The following is a 13087-nucleotide window of genomic DNA, read 5'->3' on the forward strand; positions in this document are numbered from 1 at the left end:
CCACCACTTGGGATATATTTCCCACCCCACCCCATCAGCGTTCCAGACAGACCATTCCCTCCACAACTCCCTTGTCAGATCCACACTCCCCACCAGCCCACACCCCACACCCAGCACCTTCCCCACCACTCGCACCTCCCCCCTCACCTCCGTCCAAGGCCCCAAGGCCCCTTCCACATCCGACAGAAATTTACCTGTACTTCCACCAATGTTATCTACTCTAACCGTTGCACCCGATATGGTCTCCTCTACATCGGGGAGACGAGATGCCAACTCTCAGATTGTTTCAGAGAACATCTCTAGGACACCCGCACCCACCAACCCCACCGCCCCGTGGCTGAAAACTTCAACTCCCCCTCCCACTCCACCAAGGACATGCAGGTCCTGGGCCTCCTCCATCGGCAATCCCTAACCACCCGACACTTGGAGGAAGAACACCTCATCATCCACCTTGGGACCCTGTAACTACACATGATTAATGTGGATTTCACCAGTTTCCTCATTTCCTCTCCCACCACCTTATCCCAGTCCCAGGCCTCCAACTTGACACCGTCCTCTTGACCTGTCCATCACTTTACCGGCTCCATCCTCCTCTCCGACCTATCACCTTCTCCCTCACCTTCACCTACCTATTGCATTCTTAGCTACCTTCCTTCCCCCCCCTCCCCCCACCCTGCCCAGCCCCAGCCCCAGTCCACAAGCCTCATTCCTGATGAAGGGCTTATGCCCGAAATGTCGTTTCTCCTGCTCCTCGGATGCTACCTGACCTGCTGTGCTTTTCCAGCACCAAACTCTCGACTCTGATCTCCAGTATCTGCAGCCCTCACTTTTGCCTGGGTGCAACGGGTGCCAGAGTTTGGACACTGGCCCTGTACTGGTCAACAGTTCTCAGTCCTAGCCCAGGAACACTGACCAATTCTAGTCTCCAGTGAGATTGGCAACCTCAGCAAACCATAAAATTGAAACTAAGATCCACACCACAAAGCACATTTAACCACTGCAATATCCTTCTCATGGAATGGTCTTGTTTGCATTTCTAAAAAAGCACCAAGACATGGATTATCAGCAGCAGCAGATAACCATTACTTCACTCATTCCTGTAATACATCAAGTGCAGACACAATCAGAACCAGTGATTCTTGGAGAAAAACAAGCAGAACTACAATTATTATGATTAATTTGCTGACAATTTCCAGTTGACACAGTCCATCACAGAAGCTGTGATGATTACATAATGACAGCTTTTTTTTTTCTTTGAAGCAAAACCACTGGGTTGCCCAGGAAAAGGAGAATGAAAGCAATCAAATCAATCCAGCAAAATCTCAGTTAAAGAAAAATCCTGCAAATCAGACAGCAACGATAAACCAGGCAGAGGATTGTATTCACAAGGAGTAAACGGACATGAGATTATCTAGGAATGTTGCTTGCTTGTGTGGGTGCCAAAGTGCTTTACAAGATCAGGATAACTCTCCTGAGAATATTTATGGGTAAGTTACTCTTACTGAGCCAGAAAATGTTTGGCAGGATATTTCAGTGCCTCTCACAGAAACACAGACACAGCGTGCACTCAAAATAACACAAACACAACAGGACGACCTACAAAAAGGCAACTGAAAGACAGAAAAATTAATTACTCTATTTTACATTCTTTTCTGGTCAGTCTGAATAATGTCGCTCAAATAAAGACGAAAAATTGCCGATACTGGAAATCTGAAACAAACAAGTTCGTTTGTCAGTTCTGAGGAGGTCATACTGGATTCAGATCATGAATTCTCTCTTCACAGATGCCCATCTTGCTGAGTTTCTCCAGCATCCTTCAGCTTTGTTTTTGAATAATGTTGCTGGTTCCCTCAGAAAAAAAAGTAAAGCTCAGATAGTTACCGGGGAGAAAAGGTGACTACCTGCATCGTGCCTTCTGGTGACAGAGGAAGGATACTCCTACTTGCACTCACTTCCTGATGGAGACAAGGTCATGTGACAACAATTTCTTCTGGTTCTGTACTAAAAAAGTAGCATTTTTAGACATTAAAGCCCATTGCAGGAAAATTGCTGCAAGTGGAATTTCACGTTCAAACACCATCACTTGCCAAATATGCCCTGTTCTCAAAACTCCCCAGTTGGACAATATACAAAGGTATGAAGTATAACACAAACAGAAAACAATGGAATCATGGTGCAAATAAACCACTGGAATTATACTTCCCATATTGTTACTACAAAATACTCATTATAGCTTACAATAGACAATAGGTGCAGGAGTTGGCCATTCTGCCCTTCGAGCCTGCCCCACTATTCAATATGATCATGGCTGATCATCCTTAATCAGTATCCTGGTCCTTCCTTATCTCCATAACCCTCGATTCCACAATCCTTGAGAGCTCTATCCAACTCTTTCTTAAATGAGCATTCCACACAGCCACCACTCTCTGGGTGAAGAAGTTTCTCCTCATCTCTGTCCTAAATGGTCTACCCAGTATTTTTAAGCTGTGTCCTCTGGTTCGGCACTCACCCATCAGCTGAAACATGTTTCCTGCCTCCAGAGTGTCCAATGCTTTAATAATCTTATATGTCTCAGTCAGATCCCCTCTCAGTCTTCTAAACTCAAGGGTATACAAGCCCAGTCGCCCCAGTCTTTCAGTGTAAGGTAATCCCGCCATTCCAGGAATTGACCTCGTGAACCTATGCTGCACTCCCTCAATAGCCAGAATGTCTTTCCTCAAATTTGGAGACCAGAACTGCACACAGTACTCCAGGTGTGGTCTCACCAGGGCCCTGTACAGCTGCAGAAAAACCTCTTTGCTTCTATACTCAATCCCTCTTGTTATGAAGGCCAGCATGCTCTTAGCTTTCTTCACTACCTGCTGTACCTGCATACTTACCTTCATTGATTGGTGTACAAGAACACCCAGATCTCTCTGTATAGCCCCTTTACCTAAATTGATTCCATTTAGGTAGTAATCTGTCTTCCTGTTCTTGCCACCAAAGTGGATAACCATACATTTATCCACATTAAACTGCATCTGCCATGCATCTGACCACTCACCTAACTTGTCCAGGTCACCCTGTAATCTCCTAACATCCTCATCACATTTCACCCTGCCACCCAGCTTAGTATCATCAGCAAATTTGCTAATGTTATTGCTAATACCATCTCCAGATGGTATGTCATCACAATGTACCATCATCTCTCCAACTTGATTTTGTAACCCACTCTCTCTCTCTCTCTCTCTCAGGTAAAGTGGGGGAAGAAACAAAAAAGACAAAAAAAAGTCCAGGCAGCAATTGAATTTCCTGCAAGTAATAAATTGCCATCTTCTTATGCAGTCCATCAAGACGGGGTCTCTCTTCCACTCCGGAGCTAATGATCCTGAGGTGACTGACCAGCCAATGTTTGATTTACACACCATGTGGTGGGAAGGTGCTGTTTGAAGAGGTAGGCAGGTGGGATATTCAGTTTCTTGCACACTCCTTCTTTCTTAGTCCTCTTCAGTATTAATCCTCCTAGTCTTAATTCCTCCGTCGTAATAATGAAAATACAAGGAGTTGCCATTGGTGTACTGCCAATTAGAGTACAGATCCAATTTATATCTTGTACCAATTCCCTATAATGCCTTGAGCAGCATGGTGGCTCAGTGGTTAGCATTACTGCCTCACAGCGCCAGGGACCCAGGTTCAATTCCACCCTTGAGCGACTGTCTGTGGAGTTTGCACATTATCCCTGTGTCTGTTTTCGGTTTCCTCCGGGCGCTCCGGTTGCCTCCCACAGTCCAAAGATGTGCAGGTTGGGTAGACTGGTCATGGAAAATTGCAGACTAGGTGGATTAGCCATGGGAAATGCAGAATAATAGGATTGAGGAGTGAGTCTGGGTGAGTTGCTTTTCATGGGTCAGTGTGGACTCGATGGGCCAAATGGCCTGCTTCCACATTGTGGGGATTCAATGATAACAACACAAACACCAGACTGCAATTGAGAAGAATAAACAATAAAGCCAATGCCAAAGGCAAAAATACATATAGTAATACCCTCCCTTTTCATTCTGCCCATTTCATGACCTTGGCTATTGGAAGCAGCAACATTTAGGGCGACACAGTGGCTCAGTGGTTAGCACTGCTGCCTCACAGCACCAGGGTCCCAGGTTCAATTCCAGCCTCGGCCGACTGTCTGTGTGGAGTTTGCACATTTTCCCCGTGTCTGCGTGGATTTCCTCCCACAGTCCAAAACATGTGCAGGTTAGGTAGATTGGCCATGGTAAATTGCTCATAGTGTTAGATGAATTAGTCAGAGGGAAATGGGTCTGGGTGGGTTACTCTTCGGAGGCTCGGTTTGGACTTGTTGGGCCAAAGAGCCTGTTTCCGCACTAAGTAAGCAAGCTAATCTAAAAGCACAATTAGAGAATCATTGGAGGAGAAGGCATTACTGCATGGTTTTCTGTCCCCCGTGGTGGTTTGTCTGTCCAGCCCCTTCAGCCGCATACACCAGTATCCAGAGGAGAATAACAAAAAAAGAGAAGAAACAAAAGATAACCTTGAAAGGACCAGGGAAGTGGGTTTAATTGAAGGATGTGCCGTCTGGGTTCATCACAAATCCACACGGGGCTTTTCCAACTCTGCCAGGTGGTGGCAGTGGTGCTGCAGTTGGCCTGAGGACTTTCGGTGATTCCTGCCGGGTTCCTGTTTCTAATCACCGTCCAGCAAGTTCCGCTGGAAAACACACAGATGTTGACAGGATCAGGCTTAGCTAGGGTGGTCCGATGGTCTAACCAGCCAGTCAACTCTAATCTCTTATGAACACCGACACAGATGAATGATGCTTACTTGGGTGAGGTGCTAAAAGGATACGACCACAAAGGAGAAAATATCTTCAGGGAGGAGGAAGAGCTGAAAAATGTGATGCATGGGGGAAAAAGATAAGTCGTTAACATAACAGAACAGTGCAAATGTTATTTTCCTGTTTGTCACAGAATCCTCCATTCAACATATGGAGAAAAGGACAAAGTGAGAAAGAACGGTAAATGTTGTGGTTCTATTGGCTGAGTTGGGAATTAGTGTTGACTAGCCACACTACCATACATCAAAAACATTTCTGAACTGACAGCCAGACTACTGCAACCACTAGGGTCATAACAGCACACAAACCAACAGCCACTCTCAGACAACAACTCACCAGGACGAAGGACCCGATACTCAGCATGAACAAAACCAATGTAGTGTACAAAATCCCATGCAAGGACTGCACAAAACACTACATAAGACAAACAGGAAGACAGCTAACGATCCGCATCCATGAACACCAACTAGCCACGAAACGACACGACCAGCTATCCTTAGTAGCCACACACTCAGATGACAAGCAACATGAGTTCGACTGGGACAACACCACTATTATAGGACAAGCCAAACAGAGAACAGCCAAGGAATTCCTAGAGACATGGCACTCATCCACAGATTCTATCAACAAACACATTGACCTGGACCCAATATACCGACCACTGCAGCAGGCAGCTGGAACTGACAACCAGAAGCGGCAGGTACAAATCACTATAAATGCCAGAGGTAACATGACAGAAACGCTTCACAGGAGGCTCCCAAGCACTGAGGATGTCACCTAGACAGGGGACGAAACGTCTGCAACACAAATTCCCAGCTTGACGAACAGAACCACAACAATGAGCACCCGAGCTACAAATCTTCTCCCAAACTTAGAACAGTAAATATTTCGAGTTCCCTGGTCTAAGTGCAAATGCTAAACCTTCACATTTCTGGTTTTGTACAATTGCAGAAGAGGGTTGGACCAAATATGGGATTTCTCGGTTCTGTTCACATCTCTGGCCCCAGAGAAACTCTGTTAACATAACCGAGACAACCTTGTAAATCCGAAAAGGTCCTGCTGAATTCACAACTCAACAAGACAAGACTCCAAAAGACATTTGAAGTAGAAATTGGTGCATTGCACTTGCCAAATAAAACAGGTATAAAACCTTCCCAGCTCAGGGCCATGGTATGGATGAAGAGGAAAGGAAATGGAATAACACTTAATATCTCCCAGAATAATATAGAGAAACGATAGATAAAGCAATGGAAACCTCCTTCAGCAATAACTTATGTCATCAGAGTTCCTCAAGTCAAAAAGACCAAAAACAACAAAAAATAAATAAACTCAACATTACTCACATATTTCAGGAGTGTTGTTACGACCTTCAGATCTCTCAGAATCATAAAATCCTAACAGCGTTGAAACAGGCCATTCAGCCCAACAAGTCCACACCAACCCTCTGAAGACCATCCCAGCCAGACTCACCCTCCGACTGTATCCATGTAACCCTGAATTTCCCATGGTTAATCCATCTAGCCTACGTATCCCTGGACACTATGGGAAATTTAGAATGGCCAGTCCACCTAACCTACAGGTCTTTGGACTGTGGGAGGAAACTGCCGCACCCAGAGGAAACTCGTGCAGACACAGGGAGAATGCGTAAACTCCGCGTAAACAGTTGCCAGAGGCTAGAATTGAACCCTGGCACTGTGAGATAGCAGTGCTAACCACTGAGCCACGGTGCTGCCCTTCAAGCTGTAGATTACTCACAGAAGTTTGCCCCTCAGTTGCCCATCATTCACACTATAGCATTCTATGATTTGGAGGTGCCGGTGCTGGACTGGGGTGAACAAATTAAAAATCACACAACACCTGGTTAGAATCCAACAGATTTATTTGAAAACACTAGCTTTCGGAGCACCGCTTCATCATCAGATGGTTGTCCTGAAGGAGAAGCAGCGCTCCGAAAGCTAGTGTTCCCAAAAAAATCTGTTGGACGATAACCTGGTGTTGTGCGATTTTTAACTACAGCATTCTAGATCACAGCTCTGGGGACACCAGTTAAACTCCTTGTCAAAGTGGCCTTTAGCTCTGCTAGCATCAAGCATCTAAACCCCAGTCCCATTTTCTTCAGATTTTCATCACATTCTGTTCAGTATTAGGAGCTTACTTCCTCACACATCCATAACTTAAGGATTCTTGCAGGCAATTCTTGGGCTGACAATTGATTTGTATACATAATGCACATGGTATATAAATAAAATTGCTTTCTTCTGTTGCAGAGTTTCCACAAGTGCTTACCTGTGTTAGGTACAAGACACTGTTGAAGAATATCTCTCAGGTGACTATCAGTGTCTAACAGTCTGTGGTTAGGCAGGATAGCGAGATGAGATGCACCATAAACTGCCTCTGGGCTGGCGGCGTAGGCAGGGAGCCTTTCACCAACTTGTTGCCCATTTACCTAAGGGAAGAATGAGTGTTCACACCGTTTGAGTAATGCAGTAACTGGAACTTCTCAGCTGCAAGCTTCATCTTAAATAAATGACACAAGCAAACACTCCTGTACGCGGTGGCGGGTGGTCACGAAGTGAGCTCACTACACAGACAGATTACTTTTTACAAAGCCTTTCAGTTAAAAGGCAAAAAACCGAGGTACTTGAAAGGGCATTAAAGCACAGATTGAAACAATTGCTCACTCACACCAAACATGATCTGAGAGTGCTCAAGCTTGTTCACAGTCCTAGAACTCCCTCCCTAATGGCATCGTGGGTGTAACTACACCAAATGGACTGCTGCAACTCACCCCCACCTACTCCAAGGGAGCCAGGTTTAACTCCTAGGTTAGAACACTATTACATGTACGTTGTGGCTGAAATCCTTTTAAAATGGAGCAGTCAACCAAAAAAGCAGGGACAGAACAGCTCTGAAGTTGCCTGCGCTTTATAAAACAGTCCTTAAGCTGATAGGTGGTGATACTTTGGCCTTTACTGAAAGCTAGGAGGAAATGAGGACTACAGATGCTGGACAGTCAGGAGTTGAAAAGTGTGGCGCTGGAAAAGCACAGCAGGTCAGGCAGCATCCGAGGAACAGGAGAGTCAAGATTCCGGACATTCCTGATGAAGGGCTTATGCCTGAAACGTCGATTTTCCTGCTCCTCGGATGCTGCCTGACCTGCTGTGCTTTCCTAGCACCACACTTTTTGACTTTAATGAAAGCTCTCTATCTGGTTTTCCACTGACTGATCTTCAAACTTGCCACTGTGGCAGTGTAACTGTTAGTTAATCACTCAGTCTCTACCATACTCCTGCATTTCTGACACTTGCCTTTGACGACCTCACCATTTTCCGGTCTCGTCACCCACTGTAAAAACTATCATCCATCATTGTCTGGGCCCCACTTCACACATATTCATCCTCACAGTATCCTTCCTCAGCCTCCGCACTGAGTAGTGCCTCGGTCTCAGCTGTTTCAAACGCTCTTTACTCAGCGAGTCGTGAGTTCATGGAATGCCCTGCCAGTAGCAGTGGTGGACTCTCCCTCTTTATGGGCATTTAAACGGGCATTGGATAGGCATATGGAGGATAGTGGGCTAGTGTCGGTTAGGTGGGCTTGGATCGGCGCAACATCGAGGGCCAAAGGGCCTGTACTGCGCTGTATTCTTCTATGTTCTATGTTCTATGTACATACAGCTGCCGCTAACACCTCGCCCTCTTAGTTCACCCCTCATTGGCCCTCTCAAATCTCATCTCTATATAAATTCCTATACTCATGGCCAAATCCACAAAGTGTCATCTTTGGCAGCCACTCTGCTGTCACCGAATTGGATGCTGGAAATACCTCACCATCAGCACTGTGCCTCCTAACCACTGACCAGGTTCTGTACATCCACCTTCTTGTCTCCCTGAATGAATGGTACAGCATGTTTGTTTTCTTTGGGATGCAGGGCCTATGCTAAATCCTATGCTCCTGATTGGTCATCAAACAAGATTAAATTCCAAGTCTGAGATTTTTTTCATGTTTGCACTTAGCAGCCTGCACATTTCTATCCACTTGGGTGAATGGGCAAAGGTTCGGGCTGGTAAGTAGAGTCATAGAGATGTACAGCATGGGAACAGACCATTCGGTCCAACTCATCCTTGCTGACCAGATATCCTAAATTAATCTGGTCCCATTTGCCAGCATTTGGCCCACATAGCTTTAAACCCTTCCTATTCATATACCCATCCAGATGCCTTTTAAATGCTGTAATTGTACCAGCCTCCACCACTTCCTTTGGCAGCTCAATCCATACACGCACCACCCTCTGGGTGAAAAGTAGTTGCCCTAAGATCCTTTTTAAATCTTTCCCCTCTCACTTTAAAACTATGCTCTGTAGTTTTGGAGTCTCCCTTGTCTACGTACCTATTCATGCCCCTCATGATTTTATAAACCTCTATAAGATCACCCCTCAGCCTCTGACGCACCAGGGAAAATAGCCACAATCTATTCAGGCTCTTCCTATAGTTCAAACCCTGTAAACCCCCGGCAACACCCATGTGAATCTTTTCTGAACCCTTTCAACTTTCACAACATTTTGGAATAAAGGGCGAGCAGAACTGTACTCAATATTCCAAAAGTAGTCTAACCGACGTCCTGTACAGCTGCAACATGATCTCCCAACTCCTACACTCAATGCACTTACCAATAACGGAAAGCATACCAAATGCATTCTTCACTATCCTATTAACCTGCGACTCCACTTTCAGGAAAGTATAAACCTGCAGTCCAAGGTCTCTTCATTCAGCAATATGCACTAGGACCTTACCTAGTGTAGAAGTCCTGCCCTGATTTGCCTTTCCAAAATGCAGCACCTCATATTTGTCGAAATTAAAGTCCACCTGCCACTCCTCGGGCCTATCTGATTAAGATCTCATTGTACTCTGAGGTAGCCTTCTTAGTTGTCCACTACACCTCCAATTTTGGTGTCATCTGCAAACTTAGAGTCATACAGTCATAAGATGTACAGCATGGAAACAGACCCTTCAGTCCAACCCGTCCATGCCGACCAGATATCCCAACCCAATCTAGCCCCACCTGCCAGCATCCGGCCCATATCCCTCCAAACCTGTCCTATTCATACGCCTCTTAAATGTTGCAATTGTACCAGTCCCCACCACTTCCTCTGGCAGCTCATTCCATACACGCACCACTCTCTGTGTGAAAAGGTTGCCCTGTATGTTTCTTTTATATCTTTCCCCTCTCACCCTAAACCTATGCCCTCTAGTTCTGGACTCCCCGACCCCAGGGAAAAGACTTTGTCTATTTATCCTATCCATGCTCCTCATAATTTTGTAAACCTCTATAAGGTCACCCCTCAGCCTCCAACGCTCCAATAACCATTGGAAAAGAGGAGATCTGTACTTCCTACAAGTTGTTACCTTCAACTCAAAGTCAAAGTAGCATCCAGTGCAAGACCCAATCCAGTTTGCTTGCATTTCTTTGACACCATACCAATCAGGAAGGTCTTCCAGTGCATCCAGCAAGGACTGTAAACAGGAGAAAATTAGGAGTTAAATCAGAGAATCGTAGAATCGCCGCAGTGTAGAAGCAGGCCATTGACTCATCGAGTCCAACCTCGCACCACCCAACCCTACCTATAACCCCGATTTACCCATGGCCAATCCACCTAACCTGCACTTCTTTGGACAGCGGGAGGAAACCAGAGCACTCAGCGAAAACCCAAGAGAGGGTGGAATCGAACCCAGGCTCCTGGCGTTGTGAGGCAGCAGTGCTGACCACCGAGCCACGATGCTGCTCCATTCAAATCATTCACACTGACACATTTAAAACACTTCCATCCAGCAATCAGTCCTTGCATGTGTACACTGTCAGGGAGGATGCTCACAGCACCTGAAACTATTTCAGATTTGAATGACTAATTAAGTAACCAAGCTGCTCTGCTTGGTCAATTGTTAATGAATAAACTCAAACAGAGATTAAATAGAAACTATCAGCCCACACACATGTACAAGAAAATCAAATCACTGAATCGGTTGTCAAGGCAGCCCAGGAGAATTCTGCAATGGCCTGAACCAAATCAATTCCATATCTCTTAGATACCTTTCATTATTAGATGCAGTAGTAGTGTCCCTATCTCTGGGCCAGAGGGTGTCATGACATCTGTGAACAGGTTCATTTGAAAATATCTAACTCCCTATTCAATTTCTTTCAGACATCAAGCCAGGTACACAATTATTAAAATGTAAATGCAGATAACTGTCAAGTGTGTACCTGATAGAGATCAGGGGAGCCTGAATTCGCTGGAAGTTTATGCTGTAGTGATGGTGCATCAATGGCACTTATTGTTATGCTACGGAAATTTGAGGCAATTCAGGAAAAAGTGACTTATGCCAGTGTGTACGCAATGCTGACATTTACTAGATTTTTCTGAATCACAGAGGAGGCCACTCAGCCCATCATTTCTATGACAACTTGCCATGGGGTAACTTACCCAGTAAAAATCCTCCCATTGTTCTCTTAGGGATTCTTCCTGTTCAGATAGAAATCCAAATTCCTCTTGATTATTTGCTTCCATCACACTCTCTGGCAGGGCATTCCATGGAAGTTTTGTTCATGTTATTTCCTTAAATGTGTGCCTTCTGATTCTCCACACTTCCACTCAATGTTTTCCCCAACTGTGCTGCTCTCTTGCAGTCCCCATGCCATAAACACTCAGCAGTTTACTATCACAGCTCCGTCCACTGCACCCACTAAAATGAATAATGTGATTATCAGAGCCACTGAGATCATGCCAGAATGATGCCAAAGAGCTCAAGAATCAGCAAGGTATTGACTCACTTCAACTTGACCTGCTCCCCAGCATTCAATCCAAACCAACCTCAAGCCTCAATTAACTAACACAATAAGTATTTTAACAGCCAGATGTGTTCTGATATTTCCTCCAGCATGATTCAAAATGTCAGCTATTGGAAATTACAGTACAATGACCTTTTTCATTATTTGCACACAGGTGACAGCAATCATTTACCCAAGCTAGAGAGGGTTACAAATATCCAATAACGCTCCTTTCACAAGAAAGCCGTGTAGTGACAATAAACAACAGAGTTAACTTGTCAGAACTATGACCTTCATTAACTCTTTTTAAAAAAAGACGTTATTTGCTCTTTGCTGAATTCAACAAAATCAGTTCACTCTGAATTCCACAATCTGAAACAAGAACAGAAATAAAGTGCTGGGAAATGTGGTTGCATTTCCCAAAACAGAGACCAAAACAGAGTTAACATTAACAGAGGAGGTAATAAGCAAGTTAGACAAAGGAGAGCTAGTGGATGTATCTATGTGGACTTCCAGAATGCCTGTGACAAGATGCTGCTAAATAAGAGAAGAGCCTATGGTGTTAGGGGGAAGGTACTGGCTGTATAGAGGATTGGCTGACTGGTAGAAGGCAGGGAGCAGGGGTAAAAGGGTATTTTTCAGTATAGCAGCCAGTGACGAGTGGAGTTCCACAGGGGTCATTGGAGGGTAGTGGCAGTGGTGGCGGATTTAATTACAATTTCCAGATTTCCTGGAAGGCCTGTATACAATGGAAGCGGAGAGACAGCCAAAGTGAAGGCACGACCCTTCAGAACTGAGAGGAGGAATTTCTTCAGCATGAGGAGGGTAAAGCTGTAGAGAATTCACTGCCACAGAAGGCTATGAGGCCAAGTCTTTGAGTGTATTTAAGACAAAAATAGTTAGGTTCTCAGTCAGTAACAGGTTATGGGGAGAAGGCAGGAAAACTGGGTTTCTTGCAGAAATATATTAACCATGATTGAACGGTGGAGCAAAATCAATGGGCCAAAAGGACTAATTCTGCTGCTAGATCTTATGCTCTTATGGTCTCCTTCTGTAAATGAAAAAAAGTCCATTTAAAAAATACTTCAGCAATTATCTCATCAGATAACTTCTTTCGTCATTTAGGTAAGTCGTGTCTTTCTTTGAAATGCTGCTTTGAAATTGACTTCCTGACCTTTGCTAGACAAAACAAGAAAAATTTGCAGAGACATCAGACTGACTGGAAGTGAAACCAACTTCCCTGGAGCACAGGAGACTCGTTGCCATGTTCAATCTGTGCATTGTAATTCAAACATTCACAATTGTAGCAGTTCGGTTTGAATGTTAAAGAATATTCTAGAGACAGTATATCAAAGTTGCATTACTAATCACAACTTTATGCAGTGATTCTAATTACCATTTTCTTTCCCCAGTAGCACAGATTGAAATCTACGCAGCAGG

General features: G+C 44.7%; 1 protein-coding gene across 3 annotated transcripts in view; it reads right to left on the reverse strand.

Annotated features, from left to right (window-relative positions):
* Positions 1–13087, reverse strand: part of lars2 (leucyl-tRNA synthetase 2, mitochondrial) — a 115221-nt gene that overhangs the window by 64404 nt on the left and 37730 nt on the right. For all 3 annotated transcript variants that reach the window (XR_011954996.1, XM_072560374.1, XM_072560375.1), the window contains exons 8-9: positions 10231–10338; positions 7115–7274 (exon numbers count right to left, since the gene is read on the reverse strand). Coding sequence is in view for 2 of the 3 variants with exons in the window: in XM_072560374.1 (XP_072416475.1) it covers positions 7115–7274; positions 10231–10338 (268 nt within the window). In the remaining variant the exon portion in view is untranslated. The remainder of the gene's footprint in view (positions 1–7114; positions 7275–10230; positions 10339–13087) is intronic.

The sequence above is a fragment of the Chiloscyllium punctatum genome, chromosome 41, assembly GCF_047496795.1.
Source record: "Chiloscyllium punctatum isolate Juve2018m chromosome 41, sChiPun1.3, whole genome shotgun sequence".
Taxonomy (NCBI): Eukaryota; Metazoa; Chordata; class Chondrichthyes; order Orectolobiformes; family Hemiscylliidae; genus Chiloscyllium; species Chiloscyllium punctatum.